General features: G+C 40.2%; 1 protein-coding gene across 1 annotated transcript in view; it reads left to right on the forward strand.

The window, feature by feature from the left end:
• Nucleotides 1-24,166, forward strand: part of LOC149211082 (uncharacterized) — a 272,456-nt gene extending 248,290 nt beyond the window's left edge. Inside the window, exon 4 of the mRNA XM_089396901.1 lies at nt 24,125-24,166. Coding sequence (XP_089253027.1) covers nt 24,125-24,151 — 27 coding nt within the window. The 3' untranslated portion in view covers nt 24,152-24,166. The remainder of the gene's footprint in view (nt 1-24,124) is intronic.
• Nucleotides 24,167-26,136: the final 1,970 nt, after the last annotated feature.

Genomic DNA, 26,136 nt, shown 5'->3' on the forward strand with positions numbered 1-26,136 from the left:
CCTCAAAAATAACATAGTATAAATATCCAGCCAAATATGTCACGGGCAACATCCCTGATAGATCAGAATGGACCAATTGAAGAATATCAGTGGTTTGAGTTTCACTTGAGGGGAATGGTCCCCTTGTATGTTTTGCACCTTCACATCCTTGACAAACACTTTCATGATTCAAGTTGAATTCTGGCATCCATGTGACCATCTTCCTTACATCAGGTAAAGCTTTGAAATGAAGGTGAGCAAACCTCCAGTGCCATAATTTGGATCGAAGAGAAGTATCACAAGTCATTTCTCCCAACGGACTTCATCCAACTTGATAGAGACCTTCAACCCTGAATCCAAGAGTTAATGCATGTCTTGGTTTCCTTTTCCAAACACGAACCTTCCCATCAATAAATGTCACCTTGAAACCCATCTTCCATCGCAGAAATAGAAACCAAGTTCTTTTGCAGATGAGGTACATATAACACTTCTTGTAAGTGGGGAGGGTTTGATTGTTATGTAAAAAATTGGTTAGTTTTAGGTTTATTATTTAATTCTAGGTTAAATTAGACGAAAGGGCATGATCATAAGATCATGCCCTTTCCCCAAAGGGTGCCCATGGCGGTATATAAGCCAGGAACCCCATTGTAAATAACATCATCTGTCAATTAATTATTAATAAACATATATATATATATATATATATATATATATATATATATATATATATATATATATTCTTTTGCGTATCAGAAGTTTTTCACTTCATTGACCTTGATTTAAGTGAAGAGTAACAGTCCCAATTCCTTTCACAGGATAAGTGGCATTATCCCCTAGTATAATTTCCATATTCGTCTTCTTTTCAACTATGTTTGAGAGAGCTTCTTTGTACCCAGTGAAATGCCTTGAGGCACCACTATCAATCAACGAGTGGTCCAATGTATCTAGAGGAGAGGCGGTGGAGAGGGAAAAAATAAGATAAAATTCTTTTTGTTGTACAATATTAACTTGTTCATACCTGTAGTTTCTCGACTTCACGGGAGGACGACCATTTCCATTTCAAGCAGCGGGAACATTCCTCTTTCCTTTGTTGTTGAACTTGTTGTTCCTTTGATTGCCATTGCCTTTGAAGTTGTTATTGTTGTCATCATCTCTTGGAGTGTCCTTCTTGGGAGGACACTCTATAGCGAAGTGGCCAAACCTGTTACAATTGAAGCATTTTCCTTTTCTTCCTTCTTTGAATCTCGGCTTTAACCCTTGTCCTTGATTCCTTGGACCAACATTGTTCCTTCTCTTAGAATGAGCGGAGAAGGCGGTAGGATTGTTTGCATTTCAGGGCTCGTCTCTTTCCATCATCCTTATTTCTTTTTGAGTGCATCTAGTCAATAATTCATCAAATCCCGTAATCCTATCTTTGTTGAGGATGGTAGTGTTGAACACATCCCAATCTTTGTTGTTTTTTGGTAGCATTGGATGTGCTCTAGCCATGAAAATTGGTGGAGAGGCTAAGGCACATGAGATCTTCAAGATCCAGAAATCGTTGTTTTTCACTTCACATTATTACATATGCTTCTCAGTTGCAACAACAACAACTGAGGAGTTGCAGTGCAGATGCAAAGTTGGAAACAATACTATAGTGTCAGCAACAACATAGATGCAGCATCAGAGTTGTGCAGTGGTTGGTAGGTAGTATGGCTAGACATCAACAACGTGACAAGAGGTGATACAGAGACAAGGTGTTGTGGCAAGATGTGCAACATTAGAGAGAACGTAGTCCTCGCTAAGAGTGAGTGTTAGTTTCTGTAGCATTGGATGTGTTCTAGCCATGAAATTTGGTGGAGAGGCTAGAATACATGAGATCTCCAAAACCCAGAAGTCATTTCTTGAAATTCCACCTAGAGATGGCTTAATTAGATTATTAACAAATTTTATAATGTTTCCGAAGTCTAAACTTAGGAAAATTGGTTAATTAATCAAAATTAATTAAGTCAAGGTGCAAATGATCTAGAAACTCACACAGATCAATCCATAAATGATCTGAGTCATCGATTAATATTTAATCTTGGCCGTTGGAGTCCCAACAGGAAGATATAAGAAGGGATCGATGTGGTGATGGAGAATACACCAGTGCAAATACTTAGTTACCTAGACAGTTCAATTTTCTCAGTGGTAGAGACTCAACAAAGAAGAGAGAGCCAGTGGCTGAGTAGCAGGTGATAGAAGAGGGTAGCAAAATTTCAGGGGGAAGTATTCGAGTTCTGGGACAGGCAATGAGAGGAAGGCCAAAATTTCTAGAGGTTCTGTGCAAGCACTGCACAAAGGTTGCCGCATAAGGATCTGCGTGACACATAAGGACTGGTTTTCCCACATTGGGTTTTTTCTGGGGTCAATTCTCCAAAATAATGGTCTCATTTTTATGGTTTGTGTGTGCTAGTTCTTTCTCAGTTTCTAGCGCTATTTATTTCTGCAGTTTTATTTGTGAAGGTTCAATGATTAATTTGGTATTTGTCGTAGCAAATAAATTCTTAAATTAATTAACAATTAGAAGAATTATTTCCAGTTGTTGCCATAGGATTTCTTGTTTTGGTATTTTCACATTTTATCCTAATATGCCCTATTACTTCGTTTGGTGCTCTACATGGCTTTTACATGGCCTCCTATTCTAGTCAAGTGTTGCTTGAACCTATTAATACCCCCTCCTTCAATAGATTTTTAGCAACATGTGCAGATCATTTTGCCATCAATCATATCACAATGAGCCGATGCATTATCCTTGGCTTTTGGAGGTATGGTGGCTACTACTTAGCTCAAACTCTCTGTTGTTCCACTACTCCAGCAAAAACTCAACACTCTCCAAGCTCACAATGAAGCTCACAAAAACTCCAAATGAGCTGTGTGACACAAATGAGAGGGGAGACCTTTTATTGGATCGGAGGGGTTGTTTTTGGAGAGAAACAACCCTTAGTTTCCCTCAAAATCACCTCAAAAGTAAAATATCGCGTTCGGTAGGTCCACGACTAGCTTGGCATTGAATCGACTGATTTATGCCCGGTTTGACTAAAAGACCGACGAGGAGGGCAGAGTGACTTGTTTTCCTACCGGTCCGATGGCTTTGGTTGATGAACCGGTGTACACAAAGGTATTTAGAGTGATCTCAGGTGATGAATGTGTAATGTCTCCTATTGACTAATTGCCTAAGGGAAGACGAAATAAACTATCCAACCCCGTAGGCTATAGTCATGGATAAATAGGGAAACCCAAATTGGCGGTTGCACTTGTAACCCCTTACATTAATTTATGGTTTAGAACTCTCACAAGGAAATCTTTAAATAAGAGAGCGTTATAATCATTTTCTCATCATCGAATTGGATTGAATTGTCTCTATTTTCTTTGATCCCAAGGCCCTAAGGGGTTTAAGACCCCTTCTTGATTAGTTTTGTTGGAGGTGATCCCACCCTAGCTAATCCCCTGCCTAGTTTCAGTGGTGGCATTTCCACCCTATCTATGTGAAAATTCCTAATCCTCAAGCAACCCCTACTGCAGTAAATCTGAATCTACCTCACGTACTTGATTTTAATATACATTATCAAGTTATTCTTTGAATACTGAAGCAAATTACTTCTGCAACCTAAAATTCTTTAAATTTGATTACATGAAACATAAAACTGAGCAAAAAACAAGATACATAGGACACGGTTATTTTTGGACAAAATAGTCCTCGGAAAAACCCAATGCGGGAAAACTGGTGCAACAACTCTAAGGGTTTTCTATTATTAAGCAGTAATTCTAAATACAAATGCTGGATGCCCTCCCAACAATTCAGTGACAAAGAAAATACAATGGCGGAAAAACTGAGTGAGTTTTACCTCACTTCACCCGACAGATTCTGGTTGATTCGGCAACAAGACTGGCTAACCCCGGCTACTTCTGCGTTGGCCCACTGCATCAACCTTCCCAGTGGTTTCAGCAGTTTTCCTGCTTTCTGTGTGGAGGGCAGCTTCTGCTTTTGCGTTGATCTTTCTAGCTCTGCATCAGGCCTGTGTGGGCCCAGATTGGCCCAACGACAGTCCTCTTAGCTGCTGTGTTGCCTCCAGTAGCTTCTCTTCGCCTCTCTATCCGTACTCCTGAACTATCCCTTCCTCTCTACGGCGGAATGATCACTCATTTCGAATTTCTCAGCTTCATAGCCTCAAAAGTCGAATTCCAGATCAATTCGTTCTGTCCTGTGTGTTTCCAAATGAACCCCAAGCCTCTTTATACTTTTTTCATTGAGACTTCAATGGACGAGATTAAGTATCTAATCAACAACTAATATTAAAACATGACTTGATCCGCCTTTTAGATCATTCTCACCCATATTTTGATTAATACCCATTAATATTTTAATTTTCCTAAGTTTAGACTTAGGAAACCCATTAAAAATATTACTTATTTTAATAAAATAAAATCCCGGTGGAATTTCACCAAATGGTTTTCCGGTTCTTTAGAATTCATGTGCCGTAGCCTCTCCACCAATTTTCATGGCTAGAGCACATTCGATGCTACCAAAAACTAACACTCCCTCTTGGTGAGGAATGTGCTTTGACAATAACGTCCAACTGCATGCTACTTTGCTTCTGAAGCAGGTCCTTTCCGCATTGTTGCTGCCACCAACGCTGTGCTGCTGCTGCTACTGTACTGTTGCCCATGACACTGCCACTGCCACTGTTGCATCTGTACTACAACTCCCTCTCAAAAGTTGCATCGACTATGCTGCTAACACTGCTTTCGTATTGCAACACAATCGCTGAGAGATGCAATTGAAAAACATCCAAAATGAACTGAACTTAACTGTGTTCAGCACAATACATGAATGTTGGAATCTGACTGCTCTAGTCTCTGACCCTTTGGATCTTCTGTGCTGTTGTTGACTTCTGCACTACGGCCAACCTTGCTCTGCGCGGATCAATCTCTGGTCTCAGGCTACTGCGATTGTCTCTCCGAACAATCCATTGCATCATCTGACACTAAGTCCATATTGCTACTGCTGAATCTTGGGCTTCTGTAGCAAGGAAATGATCCAAGAGGTGGACTCCTCAAGGGTCTTGCCCACATGTAGTCCTCTCGACTACAATTGAATATCGCCCCATTTCCCTCTTGGAGATATGTGGGCACTCATGGAAAACTCTTCTTCGTCAATCTTTGCTGGAGCAGCCTTAGGCTCATGTTTCTCATCCTTATCCTTTTGCTTCAAAGGACATTGGGATGCAAATTTGCCCATCTCACCACATCTGAAACATTTCATCTTCGAAATATCCTTCTTCTGCTTCTGCTTTTAGTTGTCCCTTTGATGCTAGAGTTGCGTTCTCCTCCTTCTCCTTGGTCTTCGTGCCACTCCCACTGCTGCCATTGAGGTTGACCTTTACTAGGCCCCTCCTTAATTCCTCTTGTTGAAGGGCTGCCCACATCTCCTCCCATGAAGGTGGTCTTTCCCTTTCCATTATACTTTGGACGAAGACTAGCCATTCATCCGAGACTCTATTCAGGGCCGTCCTTACCATCGCGGTAGACTGAGGAGTAGACCCCACTACAACAAGTTGGTCTCTGGTGTCCTGAAGATGCTAAAGATATGAGATAACCCCTTCTTCTGTCTGCATCAATGTCTGTTGCAACTTTTGTTCTAAGTACATCTTCCATTGTTCGGAAGAGCCTTCATATAGTGAAGACAAAACTTCCCACATCTCTTGCGTTGTATCTTTTCCCCGCAAGTGTAAGACCACATGATCTCGAACTCCGTCGAGTATGAACCTCTTCGCATTCCCCTGTTCGGCCTTGTACTTCTTCTTTTGATCATTGTCAGTGGAAACAACCACAACACTCTTGACGTAGGGTTCAAGATTGTACTCCTCCAAAACAACTATGATTCTGGTATTCCATATGACGTAGTTGGAAGCTCCTTCCAACTTGTCCTGATCTCTGAGCCCATGCGATGCCATCTCACCCAAACTGTCGAACTGACTCCTCTAGTCACGACTTAGAAATGTTGCCCGGCAAGTGAGAAATTCGAACTTTTGGTGGGAAAAGTTCTCTGAGGAGAAAATTCCCCTTCTATGTGTCTTTTCTCTTTTCTGACGGATTTTTGCCACGACAGAAACTGCACCCTTAAAGCACTATGTTGAGGCTCTCTGTCAGTCCCTCTACCTCTGCAAATTCACGATCTGGAAATTGTACCTCTCTGTCGACTCTCTCAGAGAGAGATTTCCTCGGAGTCTCTGCTTCCTGGCAAGGATTGCACAATCCCTTCAAGGGAATTCGAATTGCTGCCAAGTGCAGCTTTTGGCCTCTCTGCTCAGCGTTGGATCTGCGCTTCCTATTTCAAAATCAATGCTCTAATACCATGTGAACATTTCTAATCCTCAAGGAACCCCTATTGTAGCAAATCTAAATCTACTTCACCTACTTGATTTTAATATACATTATCAAGCTATTCTCTGAATACTGAAGCAAATTACTTCTGAAACCTACACTTCTTTAAATTTGATTACATGAAACGGAAAACTGAGCAAAGACAAGATACACAGGACAATTATTTTTGGAGAAAATAGTCCCCGGAAAAACCCAATGTGGGAAAACCAGTGCAGCAGCTCTGAGGGTTTTCTATTATTAAGTAGTAATTCTGAATACAAATGCTGGATGTCTGCCTAGCAATCCCGTGACTAAGAAAATACAATGGCGGAAAAACTGAGTGAGTTTTACCTCACTTCACCCAACAGATTTCGGATGATTTGACAACAAGACTGGCTAACGTAGGCTACTTTTGCGCTAGCCCTACGTCATCTTTTCAAGCTCTGCGTTAGCCTTGCACTGTCTCTTCTGCCTACTGCGTCAACCTTCCCGGCTGTTCCGGTAGTTTCCTGGCAGTTTCGGCTTTCTGCGTGGAGGGAAGTATCTGCTTCTGCGCTGGCCCTTCTGGCTCTGTGTCAGGGTTGCGTGGGTCTAGATTGGCCCAACGTCAATCCTCTTAGCTGTTGCGCTGCCACTAGTAGCTTCTCTTCGCCTCTTTGTTCGTACTCCTGAACTATCCCTGCTCCTCTGCTGCAAAATGATCACTCAATTCAAGTTTCTCAGCTTCCTAGCCTCAGAAATCGAATTCCAGATCAATTCGTTCTCTCCGTGTGTGTTTCTTGTTGACACTTCAGCGGACGAGATTAAGTCTTTAATCAATAGTTAAGATTAAAACATGACTTGATCCGCCTTCTAGATCATTCTCACCTATATTTTGATTAATACCCATTAATATTTTAATTTTCCAAAGTTTAGGCTTAGGAACCCCATTAAAAATATTAATCATTTTAATAAAATACAATCCGGGTGGAATTTCACCAAACGGTTTCTGGGTTCTTTAGAAATCATGTGCCTTATCCTCTCAACCAATTTTCATGGCTAGAGCACATCCGATGCTAGCAAAAACTAACAATCTATACACTTCTTTTCTTGTTTTGGCACAACATTTTCTCTTAAGCAACTCGGATATGTCTAAAGAACCACTCTGTGGTTTGTTTAAAGAAACGAAAGTACACCTTATGGTTCTAATTAAAGAGTTCTTGTCGCAACAAATTTTCAATAAACTTTTGTAAGGGATCGAGTACAGATGGAGGCCAGTGAGACAACAAGGTTAATCTATTTTTCCCATCCACAAAGTTCTGATCAACAACAGATGTTTTCCCTGTGAACGACCTTGAATTGACAAATGGTCTGGGTTTGCGGAAGGGTTAGTCTGAGGAATTCTGAGCTGTAGGGCCGAAATGAATTTCTGGGCGTTGGACAACAAATTTGGTACAATGACTACTCAAGGCAGTAGGAAGTTCGGGTTTCTGAGGCAGACGAAGTTCGAGTCCTTGAATAGCGATACCATCTGTGCAATTCGGTGATTCGGTCAAGCTATAAAATCACGTGGGAGGACTGGAGTTGTGGGCTTACCTGGGTATTCTTCTAGCACTACATACTAATTTGCAACAAGAATTTGCGGACTGGTAGCATAAAATAAGGGCACAACCTGTGAGTTGGTCAAGAAATTTAGAGGATTTAGAAATAGATATTAGTTAGAACTACTGGTGTAGAAGCCCTAGTGGAAGACTGTTATATTAAATACTGGATTGGATAGTATAGCATAGTTACAATTTAATGTTGGTTTATTAATGGTTGATTGTGGATTATTGATTGGATAGATTCTCTATTTCTTTAGGTAGTCGACCCTAAGTCAGTGTGATTTTGTTTAAGAATTTATATTCGTGTATACATAGAAGGATACCTACTGTTTATGAATGTGCACTACTGTTGTTGGCTTATTGGAAATCCTAGATAAACATAGAATCCTAAGGGCTAAAATTACCCTAGGACATCACAAAATGAAATATCCACTTATCACGATACTGCTGTGGCGCTCCACCAAGGGATCTAAATATCCTCATATCCAATCATATAGCAAGGACTAGAGATTAGAACATCACATGATCAAGTGTAATGCTATCTCTCTATGATAAACAAGTAATACCAACAAAACACCTTCAAATCCTCTAGCACATCATTATCAACAATCTAGGAAACCAAGTGAACACCCTGACCAACCAAAGCTCTTTGTGATGAAAATCACAAGGGTAGTAAAAATACTCACTAGTATAGTTGTTGGTAAGCCTGTTGAAGTTTTACATGACTTTGCTTAGCATGAATGACTTTCTACACAATGTCCTTTTGGTCAAGCGAGTAATCTCTAACAGATTTGGTATAGGCTTGTTTTGTACATCTATCTTGACCTGACATGCAAGGTCATAGACCCTTAATTGGGCACAAATCAAAAGATATCTTGCAAGTGGAAAAACTGGCGGATCCCATTTTGCAGAGGCAAAGAGGGAGGTTTAAATCAATCTCAACTTGACGCTGAAGAGGGTCAATTGTGTGAAAATTCTATCACTGCAACAACTAATTTATTTTACCTACTTATTTGCCAATAAGTTATTTATGAAAAACCCTTCAGTAAACATTGAAATAAATTCTGCTGCAGATATCACACCATATTATAGGAACAAACACATGCACAAGAATCAACACATCAACACAGATATTTTGGACAAACGTCACTGGAAAAACCCAATGTAGGAAAACTGCTGCAGCATAGGAGGATTTTATTACTCTGCAGTTCTTCAGTACAATTAGGTGCCAAATTGGCTTACCAATAGAGAACAAATTCTCCAGCACTTATCCCAACCTCAGCATCAGGCTTACTGGCCTCTACGCAATTCGTAAACCCACTGCGTCGACTCCTACCTCTTTGCTTCGGCACTGGGCCTCTCTACGTCACCCACACAGGCCTTCTAGTGACTGTGCAGTCTGCTGCCTCTACATCTGCTTGAGAGGCTTTGCGTCGCCTGAGAGGCTTTGCATTTGCCTCTCCAACCTCTGCGTTGGTCATCTGGTGATGATCCCGACTCTCTGTTCCGTACCTGCTCCCTCCTGCTGCTCCCCAAATCACTAGTTCGAATTTCTCAACTAACCCTGCTCCAGAAATCGAATTGACTGGTCTCCCTCAGTATGTTCTCCAACTGCCCCTTTAGCCTCTTCCTGTTGGTCCTTCAACGACCGAGATTAAATCTCTAATCAATGACTAAGATTAGATTTGGCTTGATCCATGACTTTTGGAACCTTATAAACGAGTTTTATATTAATACCATTAATATTTTATTTTTCCTAAGTTTAGACTTAGGAACTTGATTAAAAATATTAATTATTTTAACATCTTCCAAACCGGTTAGAATTTGCCCAAACCATTTCTGCGTCTTGGAGATCTCATGTGCTTTAGCCTCTCCACCAATTTTCATGGATAGAGCACATCTGATGCTATCCAAAATCAACACTCCCTCTTAGCGAGGACTGTGCTTTAGTAATACTCCACACTGAGCATTACTCTGATCCAATGGCATCGGTACCTGTGCTGATGCTAAGCCTTCCTGTCCAACATTCTCTACACTGCTGCATCCTGTACTGCTGCCCATGGCTCTATCACTGCCACTGCTACATCTGTACTGCAACTCCCTTTGCATCTGTGCTGTTGCTAGTCCATCTTCCCAACACTACATCTGCACTGCAACTCCCTCTACATCCGTGTTGCTGCAGGTCCTTCTTCCCAACACTGCATGTGCACTGCAAACTCCTTCTCATCCTGTTGCATCGTGCTACTGCTGACTGCTACTGCACTACATCATACCCATTTCTGCTACTGAAATGGATTCTTTATCATCCCCATCTTCTCCCTGAAATAATCAAACTTGGTTCTTCCAAGGGCCTTGGTAAGGATGTATGCCACCTGTTCTCCCGTAGGAGTGTAGCTCAATTGTACAGCTCCTCGTTGGACACAGTCTCTGACAAAGTGACACCAGATATCAATATGCTTTGACCGATCGTGAAACACTGTATTTTCAGAGAGCTTGATGCAACTCTGATTATCACACATGATCTTGGTTACCTCCATATTTCTTCTGAATAGGTTCACAAGCAGTTTTCTAAGCCATATGGCCTCGCACGATGCTGTGCTTGTGGCCGTATATTCTGCCTCTGTTGAGCTTAGAGCCACGAATTTCTGTTTCCTACTGCACTAGGAGGTCATTCCTGATCCAATGTTGAAACAATACCCAGAGGTACTTTTCCGATCCACTAAACTTCCCGCCTAATTTGGATCAGTAAATCCACTCAATCTGATATCCTTACTCTTGGTGTACAAGAGTCCATAATTGACTATTCCCTGTATATATTTGAGAACATGTTTGGCTGCTGCCCAATGCGCCCTCGTTGGTTCCACCATGAACTGACTGAGGGTGTTGATAGCGTAACAAATGTCAGGCATGGTATTGACCAGATACATCAGGGACCCTATGAGTTGTCTGTATAAGGTGGGATCAACATCCTTGTCTTCTGATGCATCAATCTTCTTCTAGTTGGTGATCATTGGAGTAGCCATGGGTCTACAGTCTTCTATCTTGAATCTCTTCAGGATTTCTGTAGCATACCCCCCTTGCCCAAGGAAGATCTCTTCGTTTTGTTGCCAAACCTCCAACCTTAGGAAAATAGTGCATTTGTCCCAAATCCTTCATATTGAATTCCGTGGCTAGATTCTTCTTGCAGTCGCCAATGAGCCTGGATGATTATGTCAGAAAGAGATTATCCACATACAAAACTAAGATTAGAGGCTCATTCTATACAACTAGATAGTACAGATTTGGATCTGTCACTCTTGACAAATCCCATTTTCTACAAGTAGCCATCGATTCGACTATACCTCTAGGTGCATGTTTCAGCCCATACATGGCTTTCTTCAATTTGCATACATGAGACTTCTTCTGATGTGCCTCAAAGCCCTTTGGTCGTTCAATGTATACCTTTTCTTCTATCACCCCGTTCAGAAATGCTATTTTGACATCCATCTGATGAATCTCCCACCCCATCTGTGATGTAAGGGATATCACAGTTCTAATAGATGTATACCTGGCTACCGGGGCGAAGGTCTCTTTGTAGTCAATTCCTTCCTTCTGAGCATACCCCTTAGCCACAAACCTGGTTTTGTATTTCTCAACCTTGCCGTCTGCAGCGTATTTAATCTTGTAGATCCATCTCGAACCTACCACTGATCTGTCTTGAGGCCTTGGCACTACCTCTTAGACATCGTTCACCATTATGGAGTTGTACTCCTCTACCATCGCATCCAGCCAAACTTGATGTTGCGCTGCCTCCTGAAAATTGGCAGGTTCCCCACCCTGAGCTACTAATCCCTGATATCTATCTGGCTATTTTCGCTCCCTCTTATTGTTCCTTGGCGCACCGATGAAGTCCTCTGCATCTGGCAGAATCTGACGAAGTTCCTTGCTCGTTCTTCCTGTGCTAGCAGGTGCTTCTGTTATCTCCTCCTCATCCTGAGATTCTTCCTGATTCGAGGAAGAATTATTTACTTTCGTTGGTTGAAGAGGTTTGACCAACAACTCCTCTTTTGACTGCTCTTCAGAAGGCATTTCTCGAGATTTTTTGAAAGCCCTGTCCTCCATGAACTTCACATCTCGTCGAACTACTAGCTTACTGCTTCCTGGAAGATAGATTTTGTATGCCTTAGCGTTCTCTATACACCACTAGATATCCTTTTTCTACAGTTTGATCTAGATTCTTCCCCTTTTCCTTGGATACTCGACAATATGCTAAGCTCCCAAATATGCTGAAATCATCGACTTCAGGGGTTTTCCCTATGAAAACTTTCTCTGGAGTAATCTTGCCCAATGCCCGATGAGGAGTCCTGTTCTGAACATAGATTGCTGCGTTGCATGCTCTACCCACAGGGATTTTGGCATATCCTGATCATACATCATGGCCCTAGTTGCTTCTACAATAGTCATGTTCTTCTTTTTTGCTACTCCATTCTGCTCCGGATTGTAAGGAGCTGTCCACTCTCTTCTGATGCCCTCCTTAGCGCAAAAATCAGTGAAGTCCTTATCGACATACTCTCCACCATTATCTAAGCGCAAAACTTTTATTTTATTCCCAATCAGATTCTCCACCAGAGCCTTGAACTCTTTGAATCGACATAAAAGCTTGTCCTTGGTTTTCAGAAAATAAATCCAAGTTTTCCTTGAGTGGTCATCAATTAAGGTAAGGAAGTACTCGACACCACTAAGAGATTTAGTGGACATAGGTCCGCAGATCTCTGAGTGTATCAATCCTAGTACACTCTTAGCTCTGTTCTTACTTTTAGGAAATGCTGCTTTAGCATACTTTCCCAGAGCACATCCTTTGCATGCATCATCTCGTTCCGTACTAAGATCCGGAACTCCTGTTACAGTGTTTTTGAGAATTCTCAGAGCCCCATGGTGCAAATGTCCCATTCTTTTGTACCATAGTTCGTTCAAATCCTTGACTCCATGACTGCCTATTATTGCCATTGGTGATTCTAGTTGTAGTCTGTACAACCTGTTACTTTTGATCCCGATCTGCACTTTCTTTTTCTAGCTTGGGTGTTTGACGTGTATGTTCTCCTTGATGAAGAAAACGTCATAGCCTTTTCCTTGAAGTTGCAATACGGAAAGTAAATTCATCCCCAATCCTGATACATGCAGCACATTGGTAGCATGGAACCACTCTCCCGTTTCTGTTTGAAAAACTATGGTACCCCTCCCTACTAGAGTACACTTTGCCTTATTCCCCATGGTGATCTAAAAGTTCATCTTCTTCTCTCGATAATTTGAGAAAAATTCCCGGATTCCTGTCATATGCCAAGAGGCTCCACTGTCTATATGCCATACTTTTGATGATGCAGAGCTAGTCACACAAGCCACTTCTTCCAGCTTGGAAGCCAACATAGAGAAATCAAAGCACTGTCTCTTGTGCAATTTTCTGAAAATCTATGAGTCTCCTAACGTAGATGCCTCTGCATCATGGTCTCGACCCATAATTGATTTTCCCTTCTTGTCTCTGATTACTTGCTCTAATACCATGTGAAATTTCTATCACTGCAACAACTGATTTATTTTACCTACTTATTTGCGAATAAGTTATTTACGAAAAACCCTTCAGTAAACATTAAAATAAATTCTGTTGCAGATATCACACCATAATACAGAAACAAACACATGCACAAGAATCAACACATCAACATAGATATTTTGGACAAATATCCCCAGAAAAACCCAATGCGGGAAACCGGTGCAACATAAGAGGATTTATTTATTCAACAATTATTCAGTACAACTTTGTGCCAAGCTGGCTTACCCAATAGAGAACAAATTCTCCAACACTTCTCCCAACCTCAGTGTCAGGCTTACTGGCCTCTACGCAGTTCTCAGACCTACTATGTCAGCTCTTGCCTCTTTGTGTCAGCACTTGGCCTCTCTGCATCACCCACGCAGGCCTTCTAGTGACTGCACAGTTTGCTGCCTCTGCGTCTGCCTGAGAGGCTCTACGTCTGCCTCTCCAACCTTTGCGTTGGTCTTTTGGTGCTAATCCCGACTCTTTGTTCTGTACCCATTGCCTCTTGTTGCTTCCCATACCACTAGTTCGAATATCTCAGCGAACCTCGCTCCAGAAATCGAACTGACTAGTCTCCCTCAGTATGTTCTCCAACTGATCCTCAAGCCTCTTATACTTTTCCTATTGGTCCTTCAATAATCGAGATTAAGTTTCTAATCAACGAATAAGATTAGATTTGGCTTGATCCATGACTTTTGGAACCTTGTAACCATGTTTTATACTAATATCCATTAATATTTTATTTTTCTTAAGTTTAGACTTAGGAACTCCATTGAAAATATTAATTATTTTAATATCTTCCAAACCGGTTAGAATCTGCCCAGGCCATTTCTGGGTCTTGGAGATCTTATGTGCCTTAGCCTCTTCACCAATTTTCATGGCTAGAGCACATCTGATGCTACCCCAAATCAACAAACTGTAAACTAGCTAAGCAGAGTCTTGAGGATGTGCATCCTATGTTTTCACATCTATGCACGTTTGGCAATCTAGTCATTTCTCAACTGCAAAAAATACTTGGAATAAAAAACCATGGTAGGGCCAAATCCAGTTGAAGTTATGATCTAAGTGCCCAAAACATATTGTTTATAGTTGTTGTTGCTGATTATTTGGCTCAAGTCTTGCTTGGATAGCAAGAACTAGCACAAAACATCAACAGAGTACCTATAAGGGAAAAGTTGGCTTGGGGATAAGATAACTTTATTAATGTCCAACAAATGAACAAAATTAGGTTAAGGGGACTGTTTAGTACATAGGAGATATACCATCAATTGTAGTATGTTGAAGCCTAGAAAACTAGAAACATAATTGTCTAGAGGAAGCCATAAAGGCAAGGGCTGCCTTTGAAGAGTATATAGTTAGGTAATGTTATTTTGCCCTTTTAGAAGTAAAGTCCCACAATGTTAAGACTCTGTGAAGGAGGCTGCCTTTGAAGAGTATATAGTTACGTAATGTTATTTTGCCCTTTTAGAAGTAAAGTCCCACAATGTTAAGACTCTGTGAAGGAATGTGGCAACCCTAAAGATGGCTTGAAGGCTAGAGGACATGACCCAAACTCTGCTTGGACGGATGGGATGAGGGACTGCTTGCATGCAATAAATTGAAGTAGAATGGTTTGTGCTTTCTCCATCCAAACCCCCTTAGGCTAGAGCATACTAGGCCCCTAGACCCTAGAACCATAGAGGACCTTGGGTCAGATGTGTTGATTTGGGGTAGCATCGGATGTGCTCTAGCCATGAAATTTGGTGGAGAGGTTAGGGCACATGAGATCTCCAATACCCAGAAAGGGTTTGGGCAGATTCTAAACAGATTAGGAGATCTTAAAATAATTAATATTTTTAATGGAGCCCCTAAGTCTAAACTTAGGGAAAATAAAATATTAATGTGTATTAATATGAATCTGTGTTAGAGTGGTCCAAAAGACATGGATTAAGCCAGATCTAATCTTAGCCGTTGATTAGGGACTTAATTTCGGCCGTTGAGATGTCAATAGGAAAAGTATAAGAGGAGGCTTGAGGGTCACTTGGAGAGTACATTCCTTCACAGAGTCTTAATAAGAAAATCCTCAGATAGCTGCACTAGTTTTTCCACATTGGGTTTTTCCAGGGACATTAGTCCAAAATAGCGGTGTCATGTGGTGTGTTTGTTCTTGTTTCTTTTAGTTGCTGATCTGTAATATGTTGAGCATGCACTGGTGTTTATTTTCAGTATTTACTTTGTAAATAACTTGTTAAAGAAAAATAACAAGTAGGTAGGACTAAATCAGAAAAAGTGCATGAAGGGTTTCTAAACTTAGAAACTTCAACATGGTATCAGAGCGTGATTGCAGATCACATGAGGACTAAAAGACATCAGCCAAGCAGAGCAATAGCAGCAGAAAACAACTGTCCAAAGGTGACAGAAGTTGTTTCTAGTAGCGCAAAAGCCAAGAAGTGTGATGCAGAGCCAGCCAGAGCCACGCAAAAGAAGCCAGGAGCTGCGTAGAGCCCCAGAGAGGCCAGCGTTACTGATGCAGAGAGCCAGAGGTCTGACGTAGGGCATCCCAAGGATGACGCAGACCCATCTGGGGTGACGCAGAGCCAGCGTGAGGTAGAGAGGGGCTGACATAGTTCACAGAGAGGTAGTTGCTGGAGTCAAGAACGCTGTAGAAATATTGCTGAGTGGAGCTGGTGAGGTATTGTAGTCAGAACAGTACCTGACAAACTAGGGCCAAAGGAGTTGTTACTGAGGGTTTCTAGCCGAGGAAACTGCATTAGCAGTGCAGTTGCACAAGATGAGCAGAGTAGGGGGCATCTTGACAAGCGGCAGAAGGATTTTCGGGAGGGAAATCAGGACTCAGAGGGAGTCCAGAAGAGGACTTCCAGACGAGAAGTAGAGACTCAGAGGAGTCGAACAGAGAACTTCCAGGAGGGAAGTAGAGGAGTGTCATGGCACTATATGGGGTAAGAGACCAGGATAGATTGGACGAAGCATCGAACTTCGCAGTCTAGAAGGCTAGAATCTTATCAGTGCTTGACAGGAATCGTGTTAAGAACTTCGCCTTGAAGGTAATAGCTATCCCAGTCGACCCCAATGATAATGACAAGTACGAAGAGGCGATGGCGAGGGCCAAGTGCATTATCCTTGACGGGGTCAAGGATCATGTGGTACCACATATAGCTAAGAAGGAAACGACAGTTGAGATGTGGGAGGCTCTCAAGAACTTGTACTAGCATACTTCTATGTAGAGAAGAATGCTGCTTGAGAATCAGATGAGGAAGGGTCAATCGATTGACACCTTCCTCGGAGGACAGAATGAGATCCGAGACCAATTGACTGCTATAGGAGCGACACCAGGTCAAGAGCTTATGGTGAGGATAGCCCTGAATGCTGTCTCAAAAGATAGGGAAGTGTTTGTTTAGAGTATCTTGGGCAAAGGGACTCTCCCACCTTGGGATGAGATGTGGGTAACTCTTCGCCAGGAAGAGATCAAAAGGCAGTGGAAGACAAGTAGCAGCAGGAAAGGGATCAAGGTCAAGTAGGAAGAGGAGGATGTGGCCCTAGCATCTGAGGGAAAGCAAGAGAAGCAGAAGAAGAAAGATCTCTCCAAGATCAAGTGCTTCCAGTGTGGGGAGATGGGTCATTATGCGACCCAGTGCCCAAGGAAGAAGAGTAAGGGAGAGTCTTTCGAGACTAAGGCAGCGCCAACACGAGAAGAGAAGGAAGTTTTGACAGACGATAACTGTGCCATGAGTGCACACACACCACTTGAGCGGAAGTGGGGAGACATCGAGCTATAGTCAGATAGACTACAGGCGATGAGGGGCAGGATCCTTGAGGTACCCAGCGTCTTGGAGTAGACCGCTACGGGAGCCTCGACGAGGAGTAGCAGGATTGGATGGGTTGGTAGAGACGGATGCGGATGGAGCGGCAGAGAGAGCTACAGTGCAGAAGTCCCAAGACAGTGCAGAGCTAGTAGACTGCAGTAGTGCGAGAGGCACAGGAGTGTTGCACCAGTGCAGGAAGGCACATAGAGGTGTGCAACGGTGCGAGATGCAGGGAGTTGTTGCAGCAGCGCAAAGGTCAGAGAGAGGGAGCACTTGTCAGCAGCAGAGGGAGCCTCAGCATCAGTGGGTGTTTCTAGCCCAATAGGGAGGTCAGTTGGAGGATCAGTTACTTCTTAGTAACTGAGTTGTAGTGCAGCAATGGGCAAGACGATGCAACATGATGAGAGGAGGTGCAGATGCAGTGCTAGGAGAAAGGACCAACAACAACACATATGCAGATGGAGCTGTTGTACAAATGCAACAGTGGTAGTGGCAGAACCGTGGGCAACAACTATGTCACACGGTTCGAGTTCGAATTTGCGTTCGATAACGATTAAGTTCGATTCAAATTCGAATTTTCATGAGGTTCGACTATACATATTTTTCAATATATATATATATATATATATATATATATATATATATGACAAAATAATAAAAAATTCAAAATCGATCCATAAACACATGAATACAAATTCTTATTAGTAAACATACATGAATAATGTAATCATTCTAACATCTAGTTAAATGTAAACATACACAATAGTAGTTTGCAAAAAGAAATGACATAATTTTCAGTTGCTTGTTAAAATGTTTTTTACATCATGTAAATATGTTTAGCATTTTGACAGGCTGTATATATTGTTCAGCAATTTCACAGGCTGTGATTTATTTTGTATATATGTCTGTTCTTCTTGTTTGCATGCTATTTAGATGGCATATAGACTCATATCTTATAACAATGTATTTCTAATTTGGTCTTTAGCCAGGGTAACTAGGCAGACTTACCATGAGCCATTTCTCTTAATTAGGTTATCATTATTTAAATATCCTATGCAAGGGGGACATGTAACTGAAAATATTTCATCCCAAGCCAAGCCCTATATGTCATTGGTGGGGTATACAAATCTCTAGATGTCATTGGTGGGTTATGCCAAGCCTTTTGATGGAACTTTGTCAGTTTTTGTTTCACAGAAATCCTTTTAATGGAAGTGAGGGAACCCCTGAGTGGCAAATTCTAAGCAAATATGTTTTGAGGGGATTGGAATCTTGTTGCCCACTGAACCCACCACCCCCCTTGACAATCATAATTGTTTTGGAAGTGAATAGGTGAATCCCCAATGATTACAATTTGGACATGAATTTGTTGTTTGATGATGAAATTGAGATTCTAAAAGCTGTAGCCAGTACCTTTGTAATAAGATTTGTTGAGCTGGCTCTACGTTTAACCATACTAATCTTGTTTCATAACCTTCAAACAACGTGTCTAGCTTTTAATTTAATAATAATAGGCTGCTAATATAAATCTTGGAAACAAGTTTTGCCAAATTTGAGGTTAATTTTTCAGTTTGTCTTTAATCTTAATGTTGTTCTGCAACTGTTAAAATTATTTTGTGCCATATAAATGTTAGCACATGGAGTTGTGATTTAACTTTTATATGTCATAGATTTCATTAGCTGTCTATTTTTAAATTTAGTAAAAGGATGCCTAGTGTTTTATTTTAGAATAATAGACCGAGTAACTATTTTTTTTGGTCAATTTCAACTTTAAGTGTGTCCAAAATCAAATAAAGAATGTTTTTGTAATCTCCTAACCGCATCTAAGATCACCTTAAAGATCTTTTAATGGAACAATAACTTTGCATTGAGGTCCATATGGCTCATTTACTAACACAATAAACCCATTTTTTCTTATGCTACCCTAATTCCATTTTCATCTGTCATGCCAACACTTAAATTTCCTTTTGGAATCTCGAATAACTACCATAATAGTTTAGAGCATGCGATATTGGAATCTAGGAAAACTGTCACACCCAGGCTTGATATTTTTTGGTCACTCCTGAGACTAGCCTACTGTATTCTTAGTTATAGTTACCATATTCAGTCAGCGGTTTCACAAAATTTATGCAACTATTAAAATAATTTTCTGCTGTACTTGCTGCCACAACTGGATTATTTGAGATACTTGACCAATGAAAACTATAAATAGATAACGGCCCCATCACATGCAGGCTTGGGATTCAATGATCACAACTACCTGTATATCATATTTTTGGTTATGACTATGATTTTCCCTTCTCTGTTTCATAAAATAGATGGAACCTTCAAAATATTTTCCTGCCATAACTCACTTAGAACTCACTTGACACTTGCAAGCTATGCTAAATCCTTAACGCAATGTTGTTTATGAAGAATTTTTTTGGCGGGAAGATTGTCGAAAACCAACTGCCAAATCTAATTCAAACCTCAACAAAAAAAATCGAATTCGATTAAATTCGGCTTAAGGTTCGCTTTCAGGTTCGAGTTCGAATGGGGTTTGAGTTCAAACAAGTTCGGCGAACTTGAACGAATTTCAAATTTTTTTTGAGGTTCGCCGAATTTCGAACCTGAAGGTTTAAGTTCGTCAAACCCTGTGACATAGGGCAACAGTACAGGAGGCAACAATGTAGAGGATGTTGGGCAGGAAGGCCTAGCATCTGCACAGGTACTGTTGCCGGATGATCAGGGTAATACTCAGTGAGGAGTAATGCTAGAGCACAGTCCTTGCTAAGAGGGAGTGTTGATTTGGGGTAGCATTGGATGTGCTCTAGCCACGAAATTTGGTGGAGAGGTTGGGGCACATGAGATCTCCAATACCTATAAAGGGTTTGGGTAGATTCTAAACAAATTAGGAGATATTAAAATAATTAATATTTTTAATGGAGTCCCTAAGTTTAAACTTAGGGAAAATAAAATATTAATGTGTATTAATATGAATCTGTGTTAGAGTGGTCCAAAAGACATGGATCAATCCAGATCTAATCTTAGCCGTTGATTAGGGACTTAATCTCGGCCGTTGAGATGTCAACAGGAAAAGTATAAGAGGAGGCTTGAGGGTCACTTGGAGAGTACACCAGATGATCAGTCATTCTATTCTCTAGATCAGGGTTTGCTAAGCGAGATAGAATCAATGATTGGGAGAGCAGCTGAGGGGCATTGAGTACAGAGAAACAAAGAAGGCAAAGATAGTGTAGAGAGAGGAGCACAACAACCAAGGAGGGTGACGCAAAGCCAGCAAGGGCTCACGCAGGGCCACGCAGAGGCAGCCAAGTGCTGTGTAGAGCACCAAAGGGGCCAGCGTAGCTGACGCAGGGCCTCCTGGGGTTGACGCAGGCCAAGAAAGGCTGAGCCGCTGATGTAGGGCCAACAAGGGACAGAGAGGGGCTGACGCAGTCCAGATTAGGGTTGCAAGAGCAGTTTTGTGCTAAGGAATTGCCGAAAGAATTTTCCGGGGTTTCATCCAGGAGATTTCTCTCAAACTGTGAGGTATAGCTGCTAAGGATATTCTCTGTTGGGTAGGCCAGTTTCGGCACCCAGATTGTCCTTTGATATTGCTTAATAAGAAAACCCTCAGATAGCTGCACCGGTTTTCCCACATTGGGTTTTTCCAAGGACATTGGTCCAAAAATAATGGTGTCATGTGGTGTGTTTGTTCTTGTTTCTTTCAGGTGCTGATTTGTAATATGTTGAGCATGCACTGGTGTTTATTTTCAGTATTTACTTTGTAAATGACTTGTTAAAGAAAAATAACAAGTAGGTAGGAATAAATTAGAAAAAGTGCATGAAGGGTTTCTAAACTAAGTAAACTTAGAAACTTCAACAAGATGATCAATTCTGGAAGATGCACCTTGGGTGAGATGTCTTGTAAGCAACTTTGGTCTCTGGAACACTGTCTCTCAAGAAAGGAAACAAAGACATATCCCTTGTTGAGTGGAGGTTGGAAAGCATGTCTCATGTTGATTCAGGGGCTCCAAACTGAACGACTAGGTAAATGTAGGTTGTGGTGATCTTGATCTCTCAGCCTTGGAAGGAAATGTGGTAAGAAAGAAAAGGCCTTTGAGGTGTTGAAAATCCAAAAAACATAATAAAGAAGATATTAAAATGTCTATTGAGTAAAGGTAAGGAATCTTTTTTTAAAGGCAAAAATGATACCTTGCTCACAAAAGGTACGAGATTATAACGAATGGAAATGATGTCTTCTAATGTCAAATTGCAGGTTGTTGACAAAGAGATGCGTACAACCTCAATTAATTTAAAGATCAAAATGTCACCATTGATGACAGTTTATTTTGACAAAGCAATGAAAGTAATCAATGAAGATATAAATGCACAACCTAATGTTAACCAAAGGGTATCCTTAAGTGAAGATCAAGAAAAATAATTATAGAATAAAACTTTTGTCATCCTAATCACAAGACTCAAGAGTCATTGTCCTGATGGGTTCATCAAACTCCAAGGATGGAGTTAAAAAAGCGATAAACTCAAGAAAAATCTGAAGTTTGATGAGGTGTGATAAAGTTCTAAGATGAACTCCACTTACCTTGCTACAGCCAACAACCCCATATGACTTGTTGCTCATTGCTCCTCCATACTACCATGACTCACCCTATGCCCCTTAGTACTTACTCTTGTTTGTGACTCACTGTTGCATGCTGTAACAGAGGCTCTTGCTTCTTCATACCCTGGTCTTCAAGGAACAATGTGGGGCCATGATAATGGTGTTGGGGTTCTATTTCTGCTACATGCTCATTGTCCCTACATGCCTTGCAAATTTCTTATCTGCCTAATGTTGTCATGACTCGCAATTCCCCCATTTTCTGTAGGCCACAGTTATTATCCATACTCCAGGGTCCACGAGGGCAAACTTTATGCCACAAATGCCCCCCCATATATATATATATATATAAAGCTTACATAAAGTTTGAAGTGTATATATAGATCTATTATATATAATTTGAAAGTTTTGATATGTATATCAACAAACCTGATGGTGAATCGTATTCGAATGTAATCAGGAAATTCAAATTCAAATTTCAAACTGAATCTCATCATTGTCGAACCTGAACTCGAACCCAAACTATGCTGCTTTGGTTTTGATCAACTGACACATCAACATTCTTTTTAAGAACGATGTCACATCATTTATGCTCCAGAGAATCAAACACTAATATGATATACGTCTGAGGAGATACTTGAGTCATAATAAGATATACCGTTTCAGAAATTTATCAAAAGATATTTCTGATAAAAGCTGCTGCATTGGATGGATCAATGCTTCTCCAATGCATGAATATGGCTTAGAGTTTAGACAATCTTTTCATCCTTTTCCTTTTTGTGTTTTGAGGATGAAGCCTTCCTGGATGAGAGGACATATAAATACCTAATTGGAACTATTTATACTAAATAATTACTTTGAAGGTCTGTTTCTGTTGGCATAGTTGTGGGTGTTATATGCATGACAGTCTTTTCGACTGCATATAATAATCTTTGAATTATTCACATTTATTAATTATTAATTTTGTCTTTTTCTGCATAGTATGGGCTTGTCCCTTTTCTGATGAGTACATATGGCATTCCTTGACTACCACTAGGCACTTTACACAATGATGCATTTTTTGACTTAATTGGGTATTATTGAAACAGTGTATATCAGGGCTATTTATAGGCTTGCTTTATGCATGTTATCTTGAGTATAGTAAATCCATAGTATGACAAGCTGTGTGTCTGTGGTCTGTCTTTTCACATCACTTTTCATGAAAAATGTTGGTTTTCCCCCTAAAATGAATAGCCTTGGTAGGGAACATGCATGGATTAGAGTAAACACGTGTTTTAAATTCAGACATATCAGAAAGGAAATATTCGGTTAACAAGATATGGGGATGAAGCATTAATCTATTGATATCCACATTGCAAGTGCTATTGTAAATTTGACTTCTGTTTGGTATCAGTAGCCATGTTCCTTCACCGCCTGGTACTTAGCTTTGGCAGTATAAACTTTAAAGTTCTTCTGTTCTCAAATTTTACCTTGGAAAGAAGTTTAGGACTGGAGAATTGATATTTGGTTTATTTCCATCAAGCACTTATAATCTGGTCTTGCAGTTTGGTTAAAATGAACAAATTGAGTACAAGACTTTGCATCTCCACACAGTAGCTTTAATGTTATGTGGAGAAGACTGAATGTTATCTAGTAAGGCATACCAGATCATATTGATTGACCTATAATATTCCTGGAGAGTCCTAGGTAAGGGTATTCTGAAGGATAGTGCTGGTAGTTTGGGAACTTTTTTGGGACTCTGATAAACATGGTGGAACAATATTATTGGGAATATTGCATCATTTCTTTTAAATTCATTCATACATATCAACTTATGCCATCAAGTTACTCTCAGAAGCTGCAGGAATTGACTTCATTTTGTAGGTTGATTGCGGACATTCAACGTCTGTGAGGTTTAGAAATCTGTCTTACATCAGTAGGTGTATCAATTTCATCTTAAAAAATGGTTCATTTTCTTCTATTGATTTATATTGAACATCGAATTGATTCTTTCTGAATATGGATCATATGGATTTGAATGTAGGAATCTCAAGATGCTGTCTTGAATACCACTTTGTCATTTTGTTCTATCAATATGTATTGACAGCAAACTGGTTCTTTCTCAGTATTGGAGCACATGGATCTGAAAATAGAAATATCAAGATGCTTTCTTTAGTGTCACTATGTTATCCTATTCTTATTGTGGTATTTTTACGCGGTTCATGTTTTGCAGAAGAGATGGACATGCAGTATTTTATAATGGGTCTGTCAAATACACGGGGTCATGTTTTGCAGGAGACAGGAACATGGAATATTTCACAATAGGTCAGTCAATTTCAATTTTTTCCGTTACTTATGCTTTGGCATGTATTGACAATGATTTTTGTTGTTGCACACAAGTCATCATTGAACTGTTAAGATATTTGATGCTTCCTTATGTATAAAAGATATGGAGAATAGTGTTATCGGAATTGGACCAGAACTGATGGAGGTGGCCAGTCTGACTGATTTGTGGGTCAAATCGGTCTGGTTCAAGATCTGGAACCAGTAATGGGTAATTCAGTACCTAGCCGGCCAGTTCTATCATGGCACTGGCCAATGGAGGTGGCCAGTCTGACCGATTTGTGGGTCAAATCGGTCTGGTTCAAGATCTGGAACCAGTAATGGGTAATTCAGTACCTAACCTGTCAGTTCTATCATGGCACTGGCAATTGGCCTTTTTTCACTGAACCAACTAGTTTTTTAACCAAACCAGCCAGTTCTGTACAAACTACAAATTGACCAAAGACATTGTAAATGCAATTTTGTTTAAAAAAACAAATTTTTTTGAATGGGACAACCTAATATTCAAGCCTATGGCCCTGAATTGCTATGCATGTCATTGTAATGTTAAATTCTTAAAGTAAAAGAATGAAAATGAAAGATAAAGGAGAATGTTAAATTTTTAACATTACCATGAAATGGCTCAGGATGTGTTTGAGAGTGGTTCCTGCCTCACTGGATTTCATATGGAGAAAGTAGAATTTTAGATCTCACTTAAAATCTAGCAGACTTAACAGTTTTTCAAGATTTTAGGATGGGGGGCTTGCAAGATTTCCATTGGATTTTGTCATGTACGAGAGTATAGAACTGGTATTTAATCAAGAGCACCAAACCCTCTATGTGCCTTGATGTTAGTGGTATTTTTTGTCAAACTCCTTGATCATGACCATACTAAATATGTACCCATCACTCAAACAAATTCTTGACTTGACATGCTATGTTTTTTCTATGTTATTTTAATGCTTAGAGGGTGATATTGATGTCGAAGATCTTAATTTAAGCAGTGATTTTGATGATATGTAGGTATTTGTTGTAGCATGATTTTTTTAGGATGCTAGAGAGCATCTAGAGGCTACTTATTGATGTATTTTCGATTCAGAGCTGGATTGCAGTCAATGATATTTTGGTTATGTGAAACCTTATGTGCTATATAAATGAATTTTTTTGCTTATTTATGTATAAAGGTTTGGATTCATATGGTTGCACATGAACATATATGTTTTTCTTTAAAATTTGAATATTTTATGTTTTTTTGGTTGACCAATTTTTTGATTCGTTTTTTGTATCAGTTCTGGTCTGGTTCTGACCAGTTCCCTGTTTAGAGGGTTTTCCGGTTCGATCATCAGTTTGGCTCTGGTAACATTGTAGGGAAGTCACCAACAAATATAAATTTAGTTCCACTCCTTTGTTGTGTTATCCTTCGTTGCCTAAAACAAATTTGAGTTTTCTTAAGTGAGTTAGCATAATGCCTCCTCTTAATGCTTATATATAGTGCTCTTTTACCTTGAAACAACGTTGACTTGTGCATGGCAGGGCCAACTTGATCAGGGAAGCACAAAATAATAAAACCCAAAATTTTTATATCTCCTCAACCGTGGGGAGTTTAGGAGGCATGCCATATGTCGTCGGAAAGGTCTCAGAACGTACTATTTGAATATGTAATCTTCTCCTTCATTTTGACAACCTTTGACATCAATAACAACTATTTTCAACATACAGATCCCACAATTACAAAATGATTATGGTTAGTCATGTTACCCACCAAAATGTGGGTAACTGTTATGAATATAATTCATAACAATTTGCTAAATGAAATAAATATAAATATTAAATAATTAAAATATTATTTAGGTTAATTAGTCATTAAATTAAGTAAAAAGGCATGTCTAAAAGAGATGCCCATTCACGAAGGGTCACCTGCTG

Source organism: Pinus tabuliformis, chromosome 1_2, assembly GCF_031772625.1.
Source record: "Pinus tabuliformis cultivar Carrire ecotype Pingquan chromosome 1_2, CPIR1, whole genome shotgun sequence".
NCBI classification, from domain to species: domain Eukaryota; kingdom Viridiplantae; phylum Streptophyta; class Pinopsida; order Pinales; family Pinaceae; genus Pinus; species Pinus tabuliformis.